Genomic DNA, 20,036 nt, shown 5'->3' with positions numbered 1-20,036 from the left:
CTCTCTCTCTCTCTCTCTCTCTCTCTCTCTCTCTCTCTCTCTCCAGGCTGTGGGTCTCTGTATCTGTTCCCATCTACTGCAGGAAGAAGCTTCTCTGATGATGGCTGAACATGCACTGATCTACGAGGACAGCAGATTACCATTAGGAGTCACTTAGTTACTACATACATACATACATACATACATACATACATGTATATGTATATATTAAGGCCAGTAGTATCTATGGACTACCTAGTCTCTGGTTCTTGGTCACCCATGAAGTACAGTGTTGGGTATGGGTTCCATCTCGTGGAGTGGGCCTTAAGTCAAATCAGTTACTGGTTCATTACTTACACAAGTTTTGTGCCACCATTGCCCTAGCATGTCTTTCAAGCAGGACACCACTGTATATCAGAAAGTTTGTGGATGGCTTGGTTTACGGCGTGAAGCGTACCTTCCTTTACCAAAAATGCTAGAAAATTGGAGCAAAGGCTCTATAGGCACCAGTTCAGCATCTCAATGTTCAACGAGTTGTGTGGGCATTGTTTTCATCAATGGGGCCTTGCCGCCAGATTGAGGAAAGCAACCTATAGTCTTGTCAGCAGCCTGGGCTGTTTGGAGATTTCCATGGGATCCCTTTGTCCAGCAACTCAATTAGATATAACCCAGGCCTAGTAGTAGAAGCTTTGCTTGGTGACAAAAGATGGCCTGTGGGACTCTGTCTCCCCCATTAGTTAGTAATTTCACTTAGACTGTCTCCATATATGTATATATTTTAGGAAGCTTCTACTGCATTAGTTTTTCATACTACCCCTTAAATGCCATTTAATTTTAATTGTCTCTCCCTGTATCCCCTCCTTTCAACCTCCTTCCCCTCCCTCTCCCCACTTGATCCTCCCATTCCTGCCCCCTTCCATCCATCCATCCATAATTATACATTCTATTTCCCCTTCCTAATGAAATCTATCTGTATCCTCTAGTCCCTTACTCTATACCTATACACTGTGGTTCTATAGATCATAGCTTTGTTATCATTGACTTAATAGTTAATATCCACATATTAGTGAATACATACTCACTCAAAATGATTTTTTCTAGTTTTCTCCATTTGTCTGCAAATTCCATGATGTGTGTTTTGTTGTACTTTGTTTTTGTTCTTGTTTTAAATGGATGGATAATACTTCATCGTATAAATGTACCACATTTTCTTTATCCATTCTTCTGTTGAGGAATTTCTGGCTATTTTGAATAGAGCAGCAGTGAACATGATTGAGCAAGTGTCTGTGTGGTAGGATGAAGCCCGAGAGTGGAGTAAATCGATTCCCATCTTCCTAAGGAGCAGCCACACTGGTTTCCACAGTGGCTCTACAAGCTTGTACTCCACCATCAATGAATGAGTTTTCCGCTTACTCAGCATCCTCACCAACATGAGCTGTCAGTTGCTTTACTGACCTTGGCCATTCCAACAGGTGTGAGATGGAACCCTGGAGTAGTTTTGGTTTACATTTCCCTGGTGGCTGAGGATGTTAGACATTTCTTTCAGCTAAACAACTTTCTTATCTATGAAATGGCACTTAAGTTATAATGTTACTGACAAAGACTATATGAAATGATATGTGTAATTGCATACCAAGTAGGAAGTCCTCAAATACAAAAGCTATGGTGACCATGGCATGTGGGTAATGGCGACTACTCACTTGGTCTCAATAAAATACTAGGGTTTAAGTTACCCTTCCATCATCTCCAAGAAGACAGGGGATGTGTCTGTCACTCACAGATGGATTTTCATTGCATTGCCCAGTAAACGGCTGGCATTACAGAAAATTCTTTCAAGTGAAAAAATCAAATCCATCCTTTCTCTGGATCATTTATAAATTAATAAACCCGCTAAGTTTTGCCACCTTTCTCTCCTCGTTACTCACATCTCCAACCTGGCCTGTTTCTACCATCACTAGCCTAGTTTATTTGTTTAACTGAGTCATTATTCCAAAAAATCTCATAGCTCTTCCGTTCCACAGCAGGCCTTCCGATGGAGCCTTACAAGTGAGCAGTAAGCATGCACACAATCCAGATAAGCCTGGATAAATACTCTGAAGAAAGTTAACCTTTGCATCACCCAGCTACAGTATTTCCCATCCTCTCTGTGGAAGGCTTCTCTCTGCCAGAACACTTCGTCAAAGCTTCACCTTCTGACTTCATCACATTCCTGGAGCTCTTTCTATGGTTCCCCGTGGCTTCTACAAGAAAACGGGAGCTACTCACATAGCCCTGCCTTCCTCCCCAACTATATTTCTCTCATCACTGCTCACCTGCCAGAGCTGCTCAGGCCACTTCTGAACACCAACACCCTTTCTTCTGTGCCTCTCTTGCCTTGATCACCCTCTCTGTGTTCTTAGGCCAGACATAAGCATCAACCTTCCCTTGGATGGTTCCCGTGTTCTTGGTCATAATTTCCTTTGCTATCATTGCATCTACCTTCCGTATTATACTTGTTGCCAGAAAGTAGCACTTTTAAATTTATCTTTAAAGTTCAAGGGCAATATCTTCATATATACAGACATATGACAAACAGTTGTCAGCATTTTTATAAATGAATTTTTCATGAGAAGTAGTAAAATGGATATGGAAAGACATTATCTTTTTGAATAAGAAAAAGAAAGTTCTTACTTGTACTTTCATCTCTAACTCTTGACTTTATTGTTTATTTTTGTTTCCAGCTCCTGTCAGTAGACAATATGGTGAGTCCTTTCTTCTGCTTTGTGAGTCCTTGGTAAGAGTTTCTCCCTAATGTCTTGTATTTTCCAGCTAATGATGATGGGTTTTAGTGAAATTGTCTTCTATGAAACAAGGCAGTTAAGTGCATGATCTCTTGGGCTTTTCTAGTGTCAAAACCTGATCATAAAATTACTTTTTTTTAGGGAAAATGCAAAGTTGTGATTTTAATGATTCTGTAGTTCCTTTTGGGCTTATGAATGATGAGATGGCAAAGGAAGAGGTGTTTTATCTAGGACCCTCTTCCAGAGCAGGCTAGTTAACCGCTGATGTTACAGTAAATCCTGCTTTCTTTGCCCCAGAGATTGTCTTGCCAGATTGCCATCAATGGGCAATCACTCTTCCCTGTGGGTGGTGAGAGCTCTCGGATGTTAAGCAGCCTTCAGTCTTCAGTGAACTTGGGGGGGTAGGGCTCTTGGGAATGGCCCAAAGCCAGGTCCTCCCTGTCTATCCCACAGGGCCATCAGTGAACTTGGGGAGCACGCAGCTCCGGGAATGGCCCAAAGCCAGGTCCTCCCTGTCTATCCCACAGGGCCTTTCTGGGGCTGAAACTGTGACTTCTCTGCTACAGACTAATTTTCTCTCATCCTCAGAAACTGTACCCAAATCTGTGATTTCTCTTGAGCCTTCATGGACCACTTTCTTTCAAGGAGAGACAGTGACTCTGACTTGCTATGGATTTGGCTTCAACTTACCCCAGAAAACAAAATGGTACTGGAATAGCAAAATAGTAGAAGAAATCCAAGGACACACCTTCAAAGTCCGCGTGTCTGGAGTGCACCAGTGCCAAGCTGACAACTTTCATATAAGCATCCCTGTGCACGTGCGCTTTTCCAAAGGTGAGACAGAAGAGAAATAAAGCTTCCCACCCCATTCCGTCCAGTTTTCCAAAGGTGAGACAGAAGAGAAATAAAGTTTCCGACCCCATTCCATCCAGTTTTCTCTACAGATTTAATTACTACTCACCACAAATGAACAACCCGTTCTGTTTCGTGCCATGAAAACTTAATCTCTGTGTAAAATCAGATATAGAACAGAATTATCTTAAATTTAAACCAAAAAATTAATAAAATTTAAATTGTCTGTATAAAATCTAGTCTGTTTAGTAGGCATTAACTTCAAGTAGTATATACATAAGGTATAGTTGTTACTAACAGTTAATTTAGTTTAAGATGAGTCAAATACATCCGCCCACTTCTATCCCTGTGGTCCTTAAATTTTGGCCTGAATCAGACTCATTGTGACTACACAGAGACTTGAGACTTACCCTGTATTTACAGACACAAAACTTGATTGTTTTTAAGATTTATTTATTTATTATGCATACAATGTCCTGCTGGCATGTCTGCCTGCAGGCCAGATGAGGGTGCCAGATCTCATTACAGATGGTTGTGAGCCACCATGTGGTTGCTGGTAATTGAACTCAGGACCTTTGGAAGAACAACCAGTGCTCTTAACCTCTTAGCATCTCTCCAGCCCAAAACTTGATATTCTTGAACCCCAAGAATATGTAGTGTTTATAAACTGCTCATGGAGAAGCAATAAAACTATTTAAATATTAGATAGAAATAAATTGATTGATTTTTTTTAATAGATACACAAAGGGGGGAGGGGTCAGGGAGGGAGGCATTTTCTCTTTTGGTCTTGAAACCTGATCTGAAGCTGAAGTAGTGTCAGCCTGTGACAACTGCCTTTGATTTAGTAAGCAAGAAAAGACACTATTAGCAAGGAAAGGGGAAAAGCTATGCTTTTTGGTCTCATGATTCCCTTGAACACTTACCTACTGAAGCATACAAATCTACACACCCCAAAATGAAGGACCCTAAATAGACAGGAAACCTTATTAAATTATATTGCTGGTATAGAGGGAAAACTATGGCTACTGGAAATCAGTTTGCATCTTGAGAAATAAAGTACTAGCTAAATAAACTAGCAAGTAGATACAGATTATTAAAATCCCCTAAGAGAGAAAAAAAAATGCAGAACCTCAGGTACACCAACATGGGAGAAGAAACTACAAGATTGCATTCCCAATGGTGACAGAAACTTTTTAACTTACCTTCTGCTGCCCCGCTTTTATCAAACTGCAGGTATGTGTTTGAAACTCAGAAAAAGAACTAAGAACACTTTCTCTAGTTCCACTTCCTGTAAAACCTATTTGGACAGTAATGAAAAAGGAGAATGAAAAAGTGATGGCCTGCTATGTTTCACAGATCCATTGGTGCTTCGAGGCCCACCTGCTGTGTTTGAGGGAGACTCTGTGGTTCTGAGGTGCGATGCAAAGAAAAGTACATCACAAAAGATCCCGACATTTTACAAGAATGCAGTCCCTCTGCAATCATCTGGTCGAAGTTCTGAGCTCGTTATTCAGCATGCAGATCAGAGGGCCAACGGTCAATACCACTGCACTAAGGAGAGGTTTTGGTCCAAAATTTCTTCCAATACAGTCAGAGTCCAAGTCCAAGGTACAACTTTAACTATTCTGAACCGATTTTTAGTCATAGGCAGGCCCTCTGTGTTTGTAGAGGCAGAATAGGAAGGAAGGTGGACTAGAAGCCCACTGAGAGAAAACGCAGTCTTTTGGGTGGAAAGATGTTGGTAACCAAAAGCGGCACCTCTCTTTTGCCAGCGTTTGGTGAGCAACACCACTCCACATGCTGGTGCTGAGGATGAATTGGGGTTTTCTGAAGAACACTTAACTGTAGTGTAATGTTTTACTCTTTTGGCTTTTTGGAAAATCTACCACCAAGTTCACAAATAAACTACTCATGGAGGCTTATTCTTAGTTATGAATGCCCGGCCTTAGTTTGTCTTGTTTCTTGCTAGTTTTTCTTAAATTAGCCCATCTAGCTTTGGCCTCTGGGCTTTTATCTTTCTCTGTCCCTGTCTTCTTTCCTTCTTACTTTGTGACTGGCTGTGCAGCTGTGTAGTTAGTGGCTGGTCCCTGAAGTCCTCCTTCTTCTCTCTTTCCCAAATCTCTGCTCCAAAATTTCTCCTCATCTTTCTCCTCTCTGCCTGCCAGTCCCACCTACTCCTCTCTCCTTTCTCCTGTTCCTTTCCCTTACCCTTGTTCCTGCCTCGCTATTGGCCGTTCAGCCCTTTATTAGACCATCAGGTGTTTTAAACTGGCATAGAAACAGAGCTTCACACAGTTAAACAAATGCAACATAAGCAAAAGTAACACAGCTTAACATCATATTCCCCAGCACGGACCTGCTCAGTGGATGGTTGTGGTTCTTTCTAGAATTATTCCCACGTCCTGTGCTGATGATCAGACCGTCTGAACTCATAGATGGAAGCCCAGTGACACTGGCCTGTCAGACTCAGCTCCCTGCACAGAAGTCAAATGTCCAGCTCCAGTTCTGTTTCTTCAGAAACCTCCAGGCTCTGGGGTCAGGCTGTCGCAGCTCCTCAGAGTTTCACATCCCTGAAATATGGACTGAAGATGCAATGTGGTACCAGTGCACTGCAGAAACAACAGATGCCCAAGTAAGCAAACGAAGCCTGCCAATCAGAATTACTGTACAGAGTGAGTATCATTCTGAGATTTCCCAGGTATGGACTGGTTATGCAGAAGGGCACACCAGCTCGGGTCACTAGTCTCTATAGAAAGTACTTCCTCATGCTTGTGGGAGGTGAATGGGGAAAAATATGAAACTCGTGTGGATATCCTTGATGCTCTTTGAACCAAGAAAAGAAGGGGGGTTGTTCTTTGTCTCTCCATGCCTTTAGAGAAAGCTACTTCTTAATCTCCCAGACATGTTTTCCTCCCAGTGCTATAGTCCTAAACTGTGAGCTATGGGGCAGCCTTGGATGAATGTTCTGCTCGGCCAAACAGGTTTCTAGAACACTAGGTCCCTGGTACAGGCTGCTTAAAGGCAAGAAAGACAAAGGATAAAGTCTTGGCAAATAAACAATTCCACCTTGATGCCCTTAGAGATGGCGCTACACACACTATCACTTTTCCCTAAGGCTCTAAAGCAACATCACTTTATTAACATGGCTGTCAGCCTGTGACTCTGCCTGACTGAATTTGGTCCAACACACAGGAAATCTAGTTGAGCACAGTAGGGGACACATGGTCTAGGCTATCACGAGTGCGGAGGGAAGGAAAGTGACAGCATTACCTGTGAACTCGCTCCCATTCCTAAGAAAACCCTATTGATCTGTTCGTGGCTGGAGGGATTGGGTGTTCCTCTGGCTACTGGAGGATGGACAGGTCAGAGAAACCAGAGGGCATGCTGTCCAACAGTAATATCAGTGGTTCCCAGCACAGTCTCTCCTTCAACACAACAATGCTTCCCACCCTCTATTCAACTACTATATTTTGTTTTTAAGATTGAAGACTAATTTAAAAGGCCACTGTCCTCAGCCAACATGCCTAAAACTGTCCCCACACAGATACCCTTCCTTGGATTGCGCGTCTATCCTGGATGCACCTGACAGATATACTAGAGAAGTTAAGAAATGCCAACTGCAGGGCAGCTTATTATTTACACCAATGCCCCATTCCCAATCAACTGTGCTGTCACTATACTCGGGACAGTCGTGTTTGATGTCAAGTCCCCCTTTTCCCTTCACCTCTCCACCAGTTTTGCTTAGTGTGGAGCACTAGGTGACATCTCTAGAACTGTCCTATCAGGATGGGAAGACATGAGGTTAATTTGGGCAGAATAGCCTATATTCCTGGTCCGTATTTTTGACAAGGTCATTGAGGAAAATGGGTCCTTTTCATTAGGCAGAAAACAGTCTCTGTCCTCTTTCCACTTCCCAGAGAGCAGCCTAACTCTACTCTCAGGCCACTTCTCACATGCTCTGCCTCCCCCGCCCCTCATTTATGAGCACCCCGTCACCAACTGTCCCACGCATGTCATTCTTATTTATTTAGGGGCTTTTGCAGACTTCCAAATACACATCGTCCCAGCCTCAAGGTTAGTGTTTGAAGGGCAGTTGCTGTTATTCAACTGCTCAGTAAAAGGGGTCCCAGGGCCCATCACACTTTCCTGGTACAAAAGAGACAAGCTGAATAAGGAAACAAAGATCACTAAGTCCTCAGAGGCAGAATTCAAGATCTCCAGGGTAAACAGCAGTGACGCGGGGGATTATTACTGTGAAGCCAACAACAGTCGCCGAAGCTTTGTCAGCAAGGCAGTCACCATCACCGTAAAAGGTACGTGTTGCCAGGCATCCTCTAGGAATGGATCCTAACTGCACAGAGCTCCTTAGCGGGACTCAAGACAGTTGGGCGGAAGTGGATATTGTCAGTTACCAATAATCCAATGTTCTGAATAAGCTACCAACCATACTCAAAAACTAACAGGAAAAACTTAGGAATAGAAGGGAGGTGGGAAGTCTCAGAAAGTCAAGTTGAGGAAAATGCTCAGTGGTTAGGAATACACCTTCCATAAACCACAGATCACTTCTCAGTTGAAATGAAATGACTCCTCATAAAGGAAAACCAGAGGGAGGCTAGAAACATACATCTTGGGAGAGATACCTCCTGACAAACCTGCTTACGTGAGCCCTCACTGCTATGTCTTCAAGCCCTGGCAGCATGCTCTTTTCCTATCCCCAGGCTCCTACAGTGAGATGCTGTGGAGAATGTGGTAAGAGCTTCACCAGGAGGCCAAGAGAGTCCCTCCCTCCTTCTGACCCAACCTCCATCTATTGGTTTTATCATGAGACTGAAATCCTAAGGCCCCCAGACCTCAACACCTCTCTCTGTTCACTGAACATTTCAACTATTATTCCTGTGCCCAGGCAATGGAGCAGGGAGAAGCTACTGTCCATCAGAAGTAAGCAGCAGCCTTCAGGATGAGGTCACATCCAGGACAGGTCACATCCAGGACAGGTCACACCCAGGACAGGTCACATCCAGGACAGGCCACACCCAGGACAGGTCACATCCAGAACAGGTCACATTCAGGACAGGTCACATCCAGGACAGGACACATCCAGAACAGGTCACATTCAGGACAGGTCACATCCTGGATCAGGTTCCATGCTCCAAAAGGCTAGAGCTCCTATCCACAGTGACTCCTTACCTCCCCCTGCTCACCTGTAAATAGAGAGGAACATTCTGGTTACCTGGGAATCAGAAGGAAGGACCTCAGGACAGCACCCTGGAAGAGCATGTGAATTCAGAAGGGAGAATATCCTGGAATGAAGCACTAACGACCCCAGAGACTGCCATGGAGTCTCAAAATGCAGGAGAGCAAAGAGTTGATCTGGGAAAGGGTGTCAGTTCCGTGGTAGCCAAGCACAGACACCTCCCCTCAAGGCATCATTTCTGTAAAATGGAGGCCAGTCAAATAAGGAGCCAGGGGGGCCAAGGCCAGAGGGTGGGTGGGAAAGGAGCAGATGAACAACCAGCATGACTTTCTAGGGTTTTCATGACCCTCTTTCCAGAAATCCATTAAGCAAATGGGCTTGCATTATGTAGTTTTCTAGACCTTTGTTGAATAGTAGTGGTAAGAGATATGTCAGGTCCTAAAGAAACCCGGGATGAATGGCTAACTGTGTGCTGGCCTCCAGGATCTCTCGGCAAGTACTGCTGCAGAGTCCCATCCTGGCTCTTCTCAGTTCTTCTCACCCTGCCCCCTACCCTAAACTTCTCCAGCCCATGGACTTCCCTTCCCCCAACTTCTCATTCCTATATAACCCTGCCATTTGGGCCATTCACTCTCTTGTCTCTCCCTTCGCTGCTGGCACCCCTTGCCCTCCTTGAATGGCCCAGTTCACTCTGATGGCCTGTTCAGTCTACTTCCTCTTTGCATTCTTCGACTTTCCCACAGGTCTCTGGCTGTACTATCCCTCATAACAAAAACAAAAAACAAACAAAAACCTTCTCTTCAACCATACCTTAGAGCAAGCGGTCACGCCCTCATTTTATTCAGTATACAAATCCTGGTTGATCATTATCAAGGCCACTTGTTAACATCAGAAAAGACTCACTGGAAGAACAAATTTGCTTCTATTTGTACTTGGATCTTTGTTCAGGAGAAAGTAAAAATCCGGTGGTGGTTGATGTTTTTCAAAGCAATAGAACATATTGTTGAAAACTACTGGTTCTGATGTGCCAGCCTGTTTATAGCACGAGGAAAGGGGCCAGGAGTCCTAGGTAAGTGAGACTTTGTTGCAAGGCTATCTTGAGAGTAAGGAAAAATAAGAAATACTGCATAGCCAATTCAGAGAAGAACTAGAAGATTTCTCACAATAGAATATATTTTTCAAAATAGAATTGTTGTTTTTTTGTGAGGTTTTTGACATTCAGTAAGCCAGAAGTCTCCATTATTCTATTAAGCCCTCCAATTATCTTCTTCCTGTATTTTCCTGTCTCTGTTGCCCTTGGTGCTGAGTGCTTTGATCTCATTTTCCCCAACCTCATGACTTCTGCTTCATAAGGCTTCTGATAGCCCCAGAATCTACTGGGGCTCCACTGCACTGAGTTCTTTATGTATTAGAGTCTCATCACTTTTAGGATTATGCTGGCTTTCCCTGTCACCTGGCAGGAAGAACCCAGACAGTACCCTGTCCCTTTAAGAGACAAGCTCCGCCCACTTCCAATCTCAAACTCATTTTTTGGCCCACAGCTCTGTGTCTCTCCCCTCTCCTCTCTTCTCTGTCTCTGTCTCTGTGTGTGCCTCTCTTTCTCTCTGTCTGTGTGTCTCTCTTTCTCTCTGTCTGTGTGTCTCTCATTCTCTCTGTCTGTCTCTCTCTCTTTCTCTGTCTGTGTCTCTCCCCTCTCCTCTCTTCTCTGTCTCTGTCTCTGTGTGTGTCTCTCATTCTCTCTGTCTGTGTGTCTCTCATTCTCTCTGTCTATCTCTCTCTCTTTCTCTCTGTGTCTCTCCCTTCCTCCCATACCATTCCAATACACTCTTCTTAAATAAACTCTACATTCAAGTTCTTTTTGCATCACGTATTTGGTTTCCCTCCTGAGTTCCTCACCTGCCATAGGACATACCAAGGTCCATCTCATGCTGAATCTTTCAATCACTGTGATAAAGAATTGACCACGACCAGCTTGGGGAGGAAAAAGTTTATTTCAGCTTACAGTCTGCAGTTCATCCTCCAGGGAAGCCAACGCAGAAGTTTGACACAGAAGCCACAGAGGAGTGCTTTCTTCAGTAGCCCAGTACCACTTACCTAGGCATGGTACCACCTACAGTATACTAGGCTCTCCCATAGCAATTATTATAATCAGAACAATACTTCAGTTGGGGTTTTAACATTGCTAAGGTCAAAAGCAGATTATAAACCAGTGTGTATATTGTGATCTCACATGTGTGGATGTATTTAATTGTCGATGTGAGTGTACTGACACAGAGGAAAGGTACAAAAAATCTAGCTGTGATGGTGCAGAGCTATAATCTCAGCACTTGGAGTACTACAAGTTAATGTTCAAGGCCAGCCTGGTCTATCTAATCAGACTCTATCTCATGGGGAAAGAAAAACAATGGAGAAGGGAAGAAAGAAAAGGAATGGAGGGGAAAGACATGAAATACTAAACAGATGTGAGCCCTAGAAAATGAAAATACATGACAAAAATTCTCATTGTGAATTTATTTTAAAAATAAAAGACACTAGTATGAACTAACTCCCTCTCTCCCTCAGTTCCAGTGGCCCGCCCTGTCCTCACACTCGGGGTCCCTGGAGCCCAGACTGTGGTGGGGGACATGCTAGAGCTTCACTGTGAGGCTCTGCGAGCCTCTCCTCCAATCCTGTACCACTTTTATCACCAAAATGTCACTCTGGGGATCAGCTCGGCCCTTTCTGGAGGAAGAGGGTCCTTCAACTTTTCTGTGACTGCAGAACATTCTGGAAACTTCTTCTGTGAGGCTGACAATGGTCAGGGGCCCCAGCGCAGTGATACTCTGACTCTGAGTGTTATAGGTAAGTTAACTTCAAACTAGCCATGCAGGGGCAGATCATCTCTCTACCATGTCCAGGAGGCAAGCTTGGGATGTTTTTCACAGAAGCAGCTACTGTGTGATGTCACAGCAAGCCTCCTGCCTCCGCAGTCTCTTTGGGTCTTACATACTGAAGAATTTGTACCTTTCCTCCATTAGCCTTATCCTGCCTGATAACATCACTCTCCATCCATTGTGACCAGAAATACCATCTACCAGAGGATGAAGGCTTGTCTAGCCAACAGTCTTAGGTGGAAAGGGAAAGTTCAGTGTGTTCTGTTAACTGTGCTACTCCTTAAGATGAATCTGTACCCATCATCTGGGTATCCTGGTATCCCTGGGTATCCCTGATGGTCCTAAACTGAAGACCCTGAAGACCTGCATGTGTTATATCCCACTCTTCTTGAAAGCTCCTCAACTGGACATCTCTGGAAGGGGTATTCCACTCAGGGTTGGGCTTCTTCAGGCTGTCTGCACGAGACTCTTTCTTTCATCCAGATCCCTGACACTTCTCTCCCTCCCTCCTCACAGCAAGTCCTACTGATATTCCTTCCCAGGTGCTCCTTAGATTTTTCTCTATTTCTCCCTGCCATCAGCTAGCCAAATTCACCATTAATTCAACGACTGAAGTGCCATTCAGCGTCCCATCTGCTCTTCTCCTGCCCCACTTCCATACATTTCCATGCCTTTCCACTGTTTGATGAAGAGTCTCTGGCCTCCTATTGCATCACACTTACTGGGCCCTTTAACTGTGCCTCTACCTGTTGCAGCAACTCAAATGGGCCGGCTTAGCTCCCATCCTCAACCTCTGCACATACTGCCTGCTCCGTAACCTCTCCATGGAGACCCTCCGCGCTAGATCCAGCCCGCTATTCCACAGCAGGCCTTGGCTTTTCTGTCAAGCCCACTTCTTTTCCTAGCAGTCCTCTCATTTCAGTTGTGTCTCTATTTTCAGATTCCTCAAACATGTTTGTGTTTTTGTGTTGTTACTTCAAAACACATCCAACATTACACATACATTCTCATTCCCCAAGACTGGAATAAATTATATTCCAGTTTTGAGAAAGCCTCTAAAGAATAATATAAAACATTTTGCAGTCCAAAAGTCCTTCACTGTAGAGGGCTGTGTTCAGACGGAAGGAACCAAGGGCTGCTTTTCTCCCTCAGCTTCAGTGCTGTCATTCTTCCTGCCCTAATCTCCAGGGTCTCTGAGGTCCCAGCTGTGGTAGGGGACATGGTAAAGCTTCATGATTTCCCCCTCTCCAATCTTGTACCATTTTTATCACCCTAAGAAGCAGTGCAGCCCTCTCTGAAATAGGAAAGTCCTTCTACCTCTTTCTGAATATGAAACACTTAGGGAACCACTCCTGTGAAGCTGGCCATAACCCGGGGTCCCAGCACAGTGAGGCATAGTGACAGTCGCTGTCACAGGAAAGCTGGAACAACCAAACACTGGTCAGCACCCACTCCTTCCAGCAGCTGACCGCAGGGGCTGTTTCCTGACTTGGGGTCTCAGTACACATAGTTCCTTTCACCTTTCACTATCCATTCTAATCTTTTGGCCCCTCTTTTCTTTACCCCTCTTTCTTCTTCCCAACAAGTCTCCTCCTACTTTCTTACCTTTATTTATTTTTTTGCTCTACACTTAATCAGGGTTCCTGCACAAACATGAGTTAGGATCATTTACTTAAACAAGGGTAACTTACCAGATGCTACACTACCGGGAAATAAAGCACAAAGTATTTTTATAACAGGATCACATTGCACATTTATCTATAAAACCTCTATTTTTAATTTACAATGAATTCTTTACCCAGTCTCTCAGGTTGTCTCCAGGTTTTATTGTATAACAGAAACATTACCATAGAAATCCTGCAAGAACTGTACACATGTAGTTATATTTATAATATATAATATATATTGCTATATAATATATTAGCATATTTATAATAAATGTATTATTGAAAACAAGTTTTTTCCACATATACACACTAAATAGGCCTTAAAAACACAAAATCAGAAACCATAATACACGAGCAAAAGGTCAATAAGACAAAAAAATGCCCCCCCCCCAAAATTTTAGATTAAAAAAAAAAAGTCTACAAAAATACAGTGGAGTTCTTTTGTGTTGGTCATCTGCTGCTGGTCCTTAAGTGTGGTTGCCTTAGACTTTCTTTTATTGCTGTGAAGAGACACCACGCCCAAGTAGCTCTTAAAAAAGAAAACATTTAACTGGGACTTGCTTACAGTTTCAGAGACTTAATCCATTTTTATCGTGGTAGAAAACACAGTGGCAAGCAGGCATGGTGCTGGAGCAGTAGCCAAGAGCTGCAGGCTGATCTGTAAACAGAGAAGCGGGGCCTCGGCACGGGCTCTTGAAACCTCAAAGTCTAACTCCAGTGACAGTTTCTCCAAGTCCAGTGAGACACAACCTCCTGATCCTTCTAATCCTTTCAAATAGTGCCATCCCTGCTGGCTAAGCATCCTACTCAAACTACCACAGTGGTTAATATACCTTGTGAGACTCCAATGGAGGAACTAGCTTCTCCTTTGCAAGCAGATATCAGTTGGAGATAGTTTCTTGCTCAGGGCTGTACGTCTGTGTCCATTTCCTCCTCCTCAGTGTGGCGTCCTATCTGCTGGCACCTGTGCAGGCCCTATACCTGCTGCCACAACAGTTCTCATGCTTATCATTGCTGTTGTACCTGGAAGACACTGTTTGCTCTTAAAATCTTTCCACCTTTTCTCCCCATAGCCCCCTGGCCCTCGCAACACAATGAAGACACCACTTAGGAATGAGAGGTCCAAAACCCACATTCCCTGCACATTGACCAGTGTAGTTCTCTGGGTTTGTTCCCATCTACTAAACTGCAAGAGGACGTTTCTCTGATGATGGCTGGGGGAGGTGCTTCTCTATGGGTACAGCAGAATGTCATAAGGACTCATCTGATTACTGTGTTACTTTAGCAGAACAATAGTATGCCTGGTCTCAGGTTCTTGCCCACCAGAACAGTGTTGCATATGGGCTCCATTTCATGGAGTGATCAATTACTCCCACAAAGTTTGTGCCATTATTGCACCAGCATATCATGAAAGCAGGTCGCCATTGTAGACCTCAGGTTTTGTAGCTGGCTTGGTGGTCACCTTTTTGCCTCTGAAAGCACTGAATAACATTTTTTACCTACTTGATCTCCAAGAAGATTGTAGGCTCAAAGTTTATGTGTGTTTTTAATTTTGTAGACGTTGTCAAACTGTCTGTCATTCAAAAAATGTCTTCAGTTTGCATTGCCAAAACTTCATCGTTATTGTCAATCTATTTAAACACGAAAGAAATAATAGTTTATGGCTGGGTTTAATTGCATATTTAATTAATAATGAAGATGAGTCTTTTGTATATTTATTGGCAGATGCTTTCAGGAATTTGTAGAACGCTTTTTGCTTTCTATTGAATATTTTTGTACATGAAAAGCTATTTTGGGGTCAAAGCTTTCAAATGTGTCAACTGTTTTATTTATTTTATTTGCCAGGGATACTATTTGTCCCTTGTAAGGGTAACACATGTGTGAAAAGCAGAAGCTTCCACTGAGGTTTCATTTTCATTCAGCTCCCGTGTCCCACCCTATCCTCACACTAGGGTCCCTGGGGGACATCTCTGCTCCCTCTGGAGAACGGGTGTCTGTCGACATCTCTCTGACTGCAGACCATTCTGGAAACTTCTTCTGTGAGGCTGACAATGTGCCTAAGGCCCAGCACAGTAAGGAAGTGACACTTTTTTAAAGCACTGGTAAATCTCTCATGCTCAAGCCAGGTGGGACCAGAACATATGCTTCAACACACAGAGCTCATGAGGAGTGACCAGGAATGCCCTTCTCCAAGACACATACCTGAGCTGATGGCTCCCTGCACCCTTATACTCCCAAGTGGTTCTTAATTGGTGCAGCGGAGTGAGGCTTTAGGGAACATCTGGGAACTTCCAGCTTATCAGCGCTGCCTCTCCTCCCCGGCCACAAGCTGTCTTGACCCTTAGACTTTCCTTGAGCACAGAGACGCAGTACCAAGACAAGCTTCCTCACCAACAAACAAGCAGAGCAGAGCTGTCTCCTGCGCCGCAGCCTCAGGACTTCTGCTCACAAAGGTTCCTCTCCTCCCCGATGCCAAAACACCAGTTTGAAGACTCAGAGTCATTCAAAACTGCACACCTCTTCCTGGTCTTATGTTTGGGTGCCCTCTGCTCCCCAGACACAACCAAGAACAGAAGAGTTCCTGTGGCTGCTGGAGTCGCCGGGGGACTGCTCGCCGTGGCTGGCACGGCTGCTGGTGTGCTGCTTTATTGCTGGTTCTCTAGAAGAGCAGGTTGGTGGCTCCCTAACCGTGCCCTTCCTATCTCGACTCTGGTCCTGCATGCCCACACTGACTATGTGGCCATCCCTCGGCTCTCATGAGCACCTCCTCCTCCATCACACGATCCCTCACCCTTCTCTTCGGTCCTTCAGAAGTCCTGTTTACCAAATATAAAGTTGCTCAACCACATCGAGAGCAATATGGCTCCATGGGATGTCATTTGTAAAACCTCAGAAAGGGCGGAGGCTCTGTGTTCATAAGATTTCCTAAGGAATGGGAAGAAGAAAAGGACTCTAAGAGATGGAAATCAAAACAGAACCCAAATAGAATTTGGTCCTTTGCTGCTTTTTTAAAATGTGTAGCAGTTTTATAGATGATCAGGTCTACTTTCCTGTCTGAGGCTATTAAACTCTCTGTAGTCATTAATGACCACTACCATTTCAAACCCAGGTTAATGGGGGACAGATTAAGAAGTTTCCTTTCCCTTGAGGCCAGCATCAATAATTCAGTTGTTTCTACTGCTCCTCCATCCATCAGCAAAGCAAAGACTCAAATCTCAGTAACGGAAGTTCCTGGCAGCCTCTGTGTGAGCTGCATCTGAGCTGTCCCCTAGTCCCCACAAAGGTCCCCTCTTCCTAAAACACAGTGTCTTCCTTTACAGGGGGAAAGTCTGCCTCTGGTGACTCCAGGTAAGAACATGGCCTTATTTCTGGAAGTAATGAAACATCCACGAAACAAAAAAATTAAAGCAAATCTTATTATCACTAAGAGCACAATTTCTGCAGTGTTGCTGAGGTGGGTTGTGCTCAACTGCTGCTGCTCCTCCCTTGGGTTACCTCCAGCACATTCCCTGAAGCTCTACCTTAGTGACAGACAGCTAATCCTCCTTCCCACGTCAAGTAGCAAGTGTTTCTCATTTATTAACCCACTTCCTTATACCACTGTTAGCTTGGCATCTAAATGACCACTTTGGCAGCTAACAGGGAAATTGAGGTTCCCTTTGGGGGTTCTTATTCTCATTAATAAAAGAATTTAGAAACAAGTTCAGAAGGAAACTCAGTAACAATTTTATTAGAATTTAAGAAAAAAAAATATAGACAGGATAGGTGAAAATACTGGTGCTACCAAGGTGGGCAAAGTCAGGCCTTTTAAGGTGAGCAGCATGGAATGGAAATCGTTTATTAAAAAAAATAAATATCACACCCAAGAATGGAAGTAGGCTAGTGAGCAGAGAAAAAAGCCCAAAAGCCAGCCGACCATGTGGTAGATGGTCTTTAGAACCCCTCCCTCCCATTTGTAAGTCTTGGGCTACGTTTCACACGTATTCTTTGTTGGATAAGGCCAAGGTGAGAAAGGGCTTCTAGTCTTCTTCTGCAAACTTGGCTACTTTCACAATAATCATGAAAGTGCTTTTTTAGTCATTTTTCTCCTATCACAGAGACATTGACTTCATCCATATCCTGAGGTGATATAGCTTAATTAGCCTAGAAATCTGTGGGCATGGCTGGCATAGTCAAAACCCATGCCAAGAGAAGTGACTCTGTCAACAAATAGTATCTGTGGAGAAGTGGCCACCAGCCTGCATCCTGAAGGCTCACAAACATGTCACCTCCCATGGTGGCTGTGTCCAAACCACCAGAGTTCCTTGGAGCCTAGCTGATCTTTGTTTCTCTGAGACTGATACCTCTGAGAAGGGTGTCAGGCCTGTTTTAAGTCTTGTCTCTTCCCCTTTCTAGTTTAATGGTGTTAGCAAGTTACTTAGCTTTATAGAATGCCCATTTCTTACACATATAAACCGGTACAATGCAGAACTAAATATATCTAAGCACTAGCTGGGTGCCTCTTACATACCATGTGGCCATAAACCTAAAAAAAAGGAATAATGTTGACTGAAAACCCATTAAATGGATGATCTCACTTCCTGACAAACATCAGTGTTTCTATATCTTACAGGAACCCTTCATATTCAGAATCCCAGGAGCCCACCTATTACAACATACCAGCCTGTACAGAACTGCATCCAGTATACAGCAATGGTGAGGACAAGGGCTGTCCAGTCTCTGGTTTGGCAGAAATCACAGGATACATGTTAGAACAGGCTCAGGAAGATGGTAAAGCCTCGAGGGCTATAATCCTTCCATAGAGCAAACTGGCCAAGGGAGGGGCACGTAGCTGAGAAAGGAGGCTGACTCCTTATCCTCTGACACTTTATCTTCTTCCTAAACAGACCCTAAAGGAGAAGTGATTTACACAGAAGTGCGGTGCGCTCTACAGAGATGTAAGCATGCAGGTAAAATCTAGGGAAGTCTCCATTCTTTGCTATTGCTCAGCCTCCACTTCCTCAGCAGGTCTAGCCCAGCCAGGCACAGAGCCTCTCCACCAGCTTGCTGGGGTTTCTTACCTTGCACCTACCGTGTCTGAACCTAATCCAAAGCTACCATACAGCACTGCCTTCTCCGTTGCCCGTCAACGAGCTCAGGATGACTGTTGCAAAATCATCGTGTAGCTCCCCCTCAGCTTCTATGTCTGCACCTACAAGATGGAATGGGGCTGTCGTCCCTGCTTTCCTAGTTTGGGCAGCTAAAACATAGCACTGTAGATTGGGCAGCTGAAATAACAAATATTTGTTACAGTTCAAAAGTCTGAAAGACCAAGACCAAGAAACCAGATGGCTGAATGAAAAATAAAGACAGGTCTGATCGAAGGTAAGGTTGAGGGGAGGGTTTGTCACAGATATGAGAGAGAGAGAGAACAGCCAGAGGCATCTGGAAGAGTCCAGACTGAACATGGCCAGCAGACTGAACTGAGCCAGGGGGAGGTGGCCATCCAGGGAGGACAAGCGGACTGAGGAGATCCAGGAGCAGAGTCAGCCAGGAGCTAAAATGGCTGGGTACTACAGGAAAAAAGAGCAGCCAGGGGAAGGGACAAAACCCAGGGGTGGGAGAAGTATAGGGTATGACTTGGATATGCTAGCCAAAATGACTCTGTCCCTACTGTGAGTAGGGACCAAGAAAGACTGGTAACCAGAGTCCACTTTGGTATGTTAAATAGGCACCTCAGTTACCCATTTGTCCTGAGTTTCTTTGAAATTGAACATCCCTGCTTTTTGTTGCTGAGAAGGGGCAGCCAGCATCACCTCTTCTATAACTACTTCTAGCTGAAATAGGGGAGTCGTTGGGGACCCGGCTGGAATGGTGGTCACAGCCAAGAAGGACAAAAGGAAGGCAGGCTGGAAGACATTTGTTTTGCTTGCTCTTATTGCCCAAGTTCAGAAGGACCATCTGGGGCTCATGAAGAGCAGGCTGCTTTGGAGCAGTCCAGGACACAGGTTCCAAGGAACAGCTGGGGCTGGAGCTTTGCAGGTAGTTTTGGAGCTGTCTGACTCTTCAGCTCACTGGCAATCTGCTGGGACAGACTAGGGACCTAAGGTAAAGGTAAGGAATTTAGGAGAATTTTTATCTTAGGTGTACACTCAAAACTTCCACGCCCATGGTCTTGGTAATAGGAAGAGGGAAGAAGTCCCAAGACCAGGGAAATGGGAAGCCCACCCCCAGGTGGGGGAAACTTAGTGTGTTGATTAACAGGAGTACTTATCTGGAGTACATAAACTTTGGCCTGTAACAGGTGGATACAGTCACGACTTCCTGAAGCTTATAAGAATTTTTTAATTTTAAAAAAGATAAAAGTTTTAGACATTGTAGCATTACCACTGTTCTGAAATCCACATTGTAGAAAAAGTAGCAGACTCACACCTTCAAGTCAGAGTAAAAGCTTGGGGACCCAAAAATATTATTCTAGGTTAAAAACATTAACACTTTTCCTATATATCCAAGAAACTGGAAATATAGATTGGAGAGAGATGTTTTCAGCATGATTGAGAAGCACTTTTAACTCTATATTTAGAAGACAACCAAAGGAGACTTAAATTTGAGCTTGTGACTATGCTAAGAGTATCAGTGCTTACCAGAGCCTAGATTAACAGTGTATCAGAGCTCCGCTGATTAATGGTAAAAGTCTGACCATTTCTAGACT

General features: G+C 44.2%; 1 protein-coding gene and 1 long non-coding RNA gene across 2 annotated transcripts in view; one reads left to right on the top strand and one right to left on the bottom strand.

The window, feature by feature from the left end:
- Positions 1 to 18,157, top strand: part of LOC101978921 (Fc receptor-like protein 5) — a 21,019-nt gene extending 2,862 nt beyond the window's left edge. Inside the window, exons 2-10 of the mRNA XM_026783947.1 lie at positions 2,700 to 2,720; positions 3,348 to 3,593; positions 4,968 to 5,219; positions 5,999 to 6,283; positions 7,643 to 7,924; positions 11,368 to 11,646; positions 15,903 to 16,016; positions 16,666 to 16,693; positions 17,958 to 18,157. Coding sequence (XP_026639748.1) covers positions 2,700 to 2,720; positions 3,348 to 3,593; positions 4,968 to 5,219; positions 5,999 to 6,283; positions 7,643 to 7,924; positions 11,368 to 11,646; positions 15,903 to 16,016; positions 16,666 to 16,693; positions 17,958 to 18,147 — 1,697 coding nt within the window. The 3' untranslated portion in view covers positions 18,148 to 18,157. The remainder of the gene's footprint in view (positions 1 to 2,699; positions 2,721 to 3,347; positions 3,594 to 4,967; positions 5,220 to 5,998; positions 6,284 to 7,642; positions 7,925 to 11,367; positions 11,647 to 15,902; positions 16,017 to 16,665; positions 16,694 to 17,957) is intronic.
- Positions 6,145 to 20,036, bottom strand: part of LOC113457218 — a 67,480-nt gene continuing 53,588 nt past the window's right edge. Inside the window, exon 3 of the long non-coding RNA XR_003377836.1 lies at positions 6,145 to 6,220. This is a non-coding gene — a long non-coding RNA (uncharacterized LOC113457218). The remainder of the gene's footprint in view (positions 6,221 to 20,036) is intronic.

The sequence above is a fragment of the Microtus ochrogaster genome, chromosome 21 (genome assembly GCF_000317375.1).
Source record: "Microtus ochrogaster isolate Prairie Vole_2 chromosome 21, MicOch1.0, whole genome shotgun sequence".
Classification (NCBI taxonomy): domain Eukaryota; kingdom Metazoa; phylum Chordata; class Mammalia; order Rodentia; family Cricetidae; genus Microtus; species Microtus ochrogaster.
Note: the sequence above shows the minus strand (reverse complement) of the source record. Positions and strands in the feature narration are given on the sequence as shown.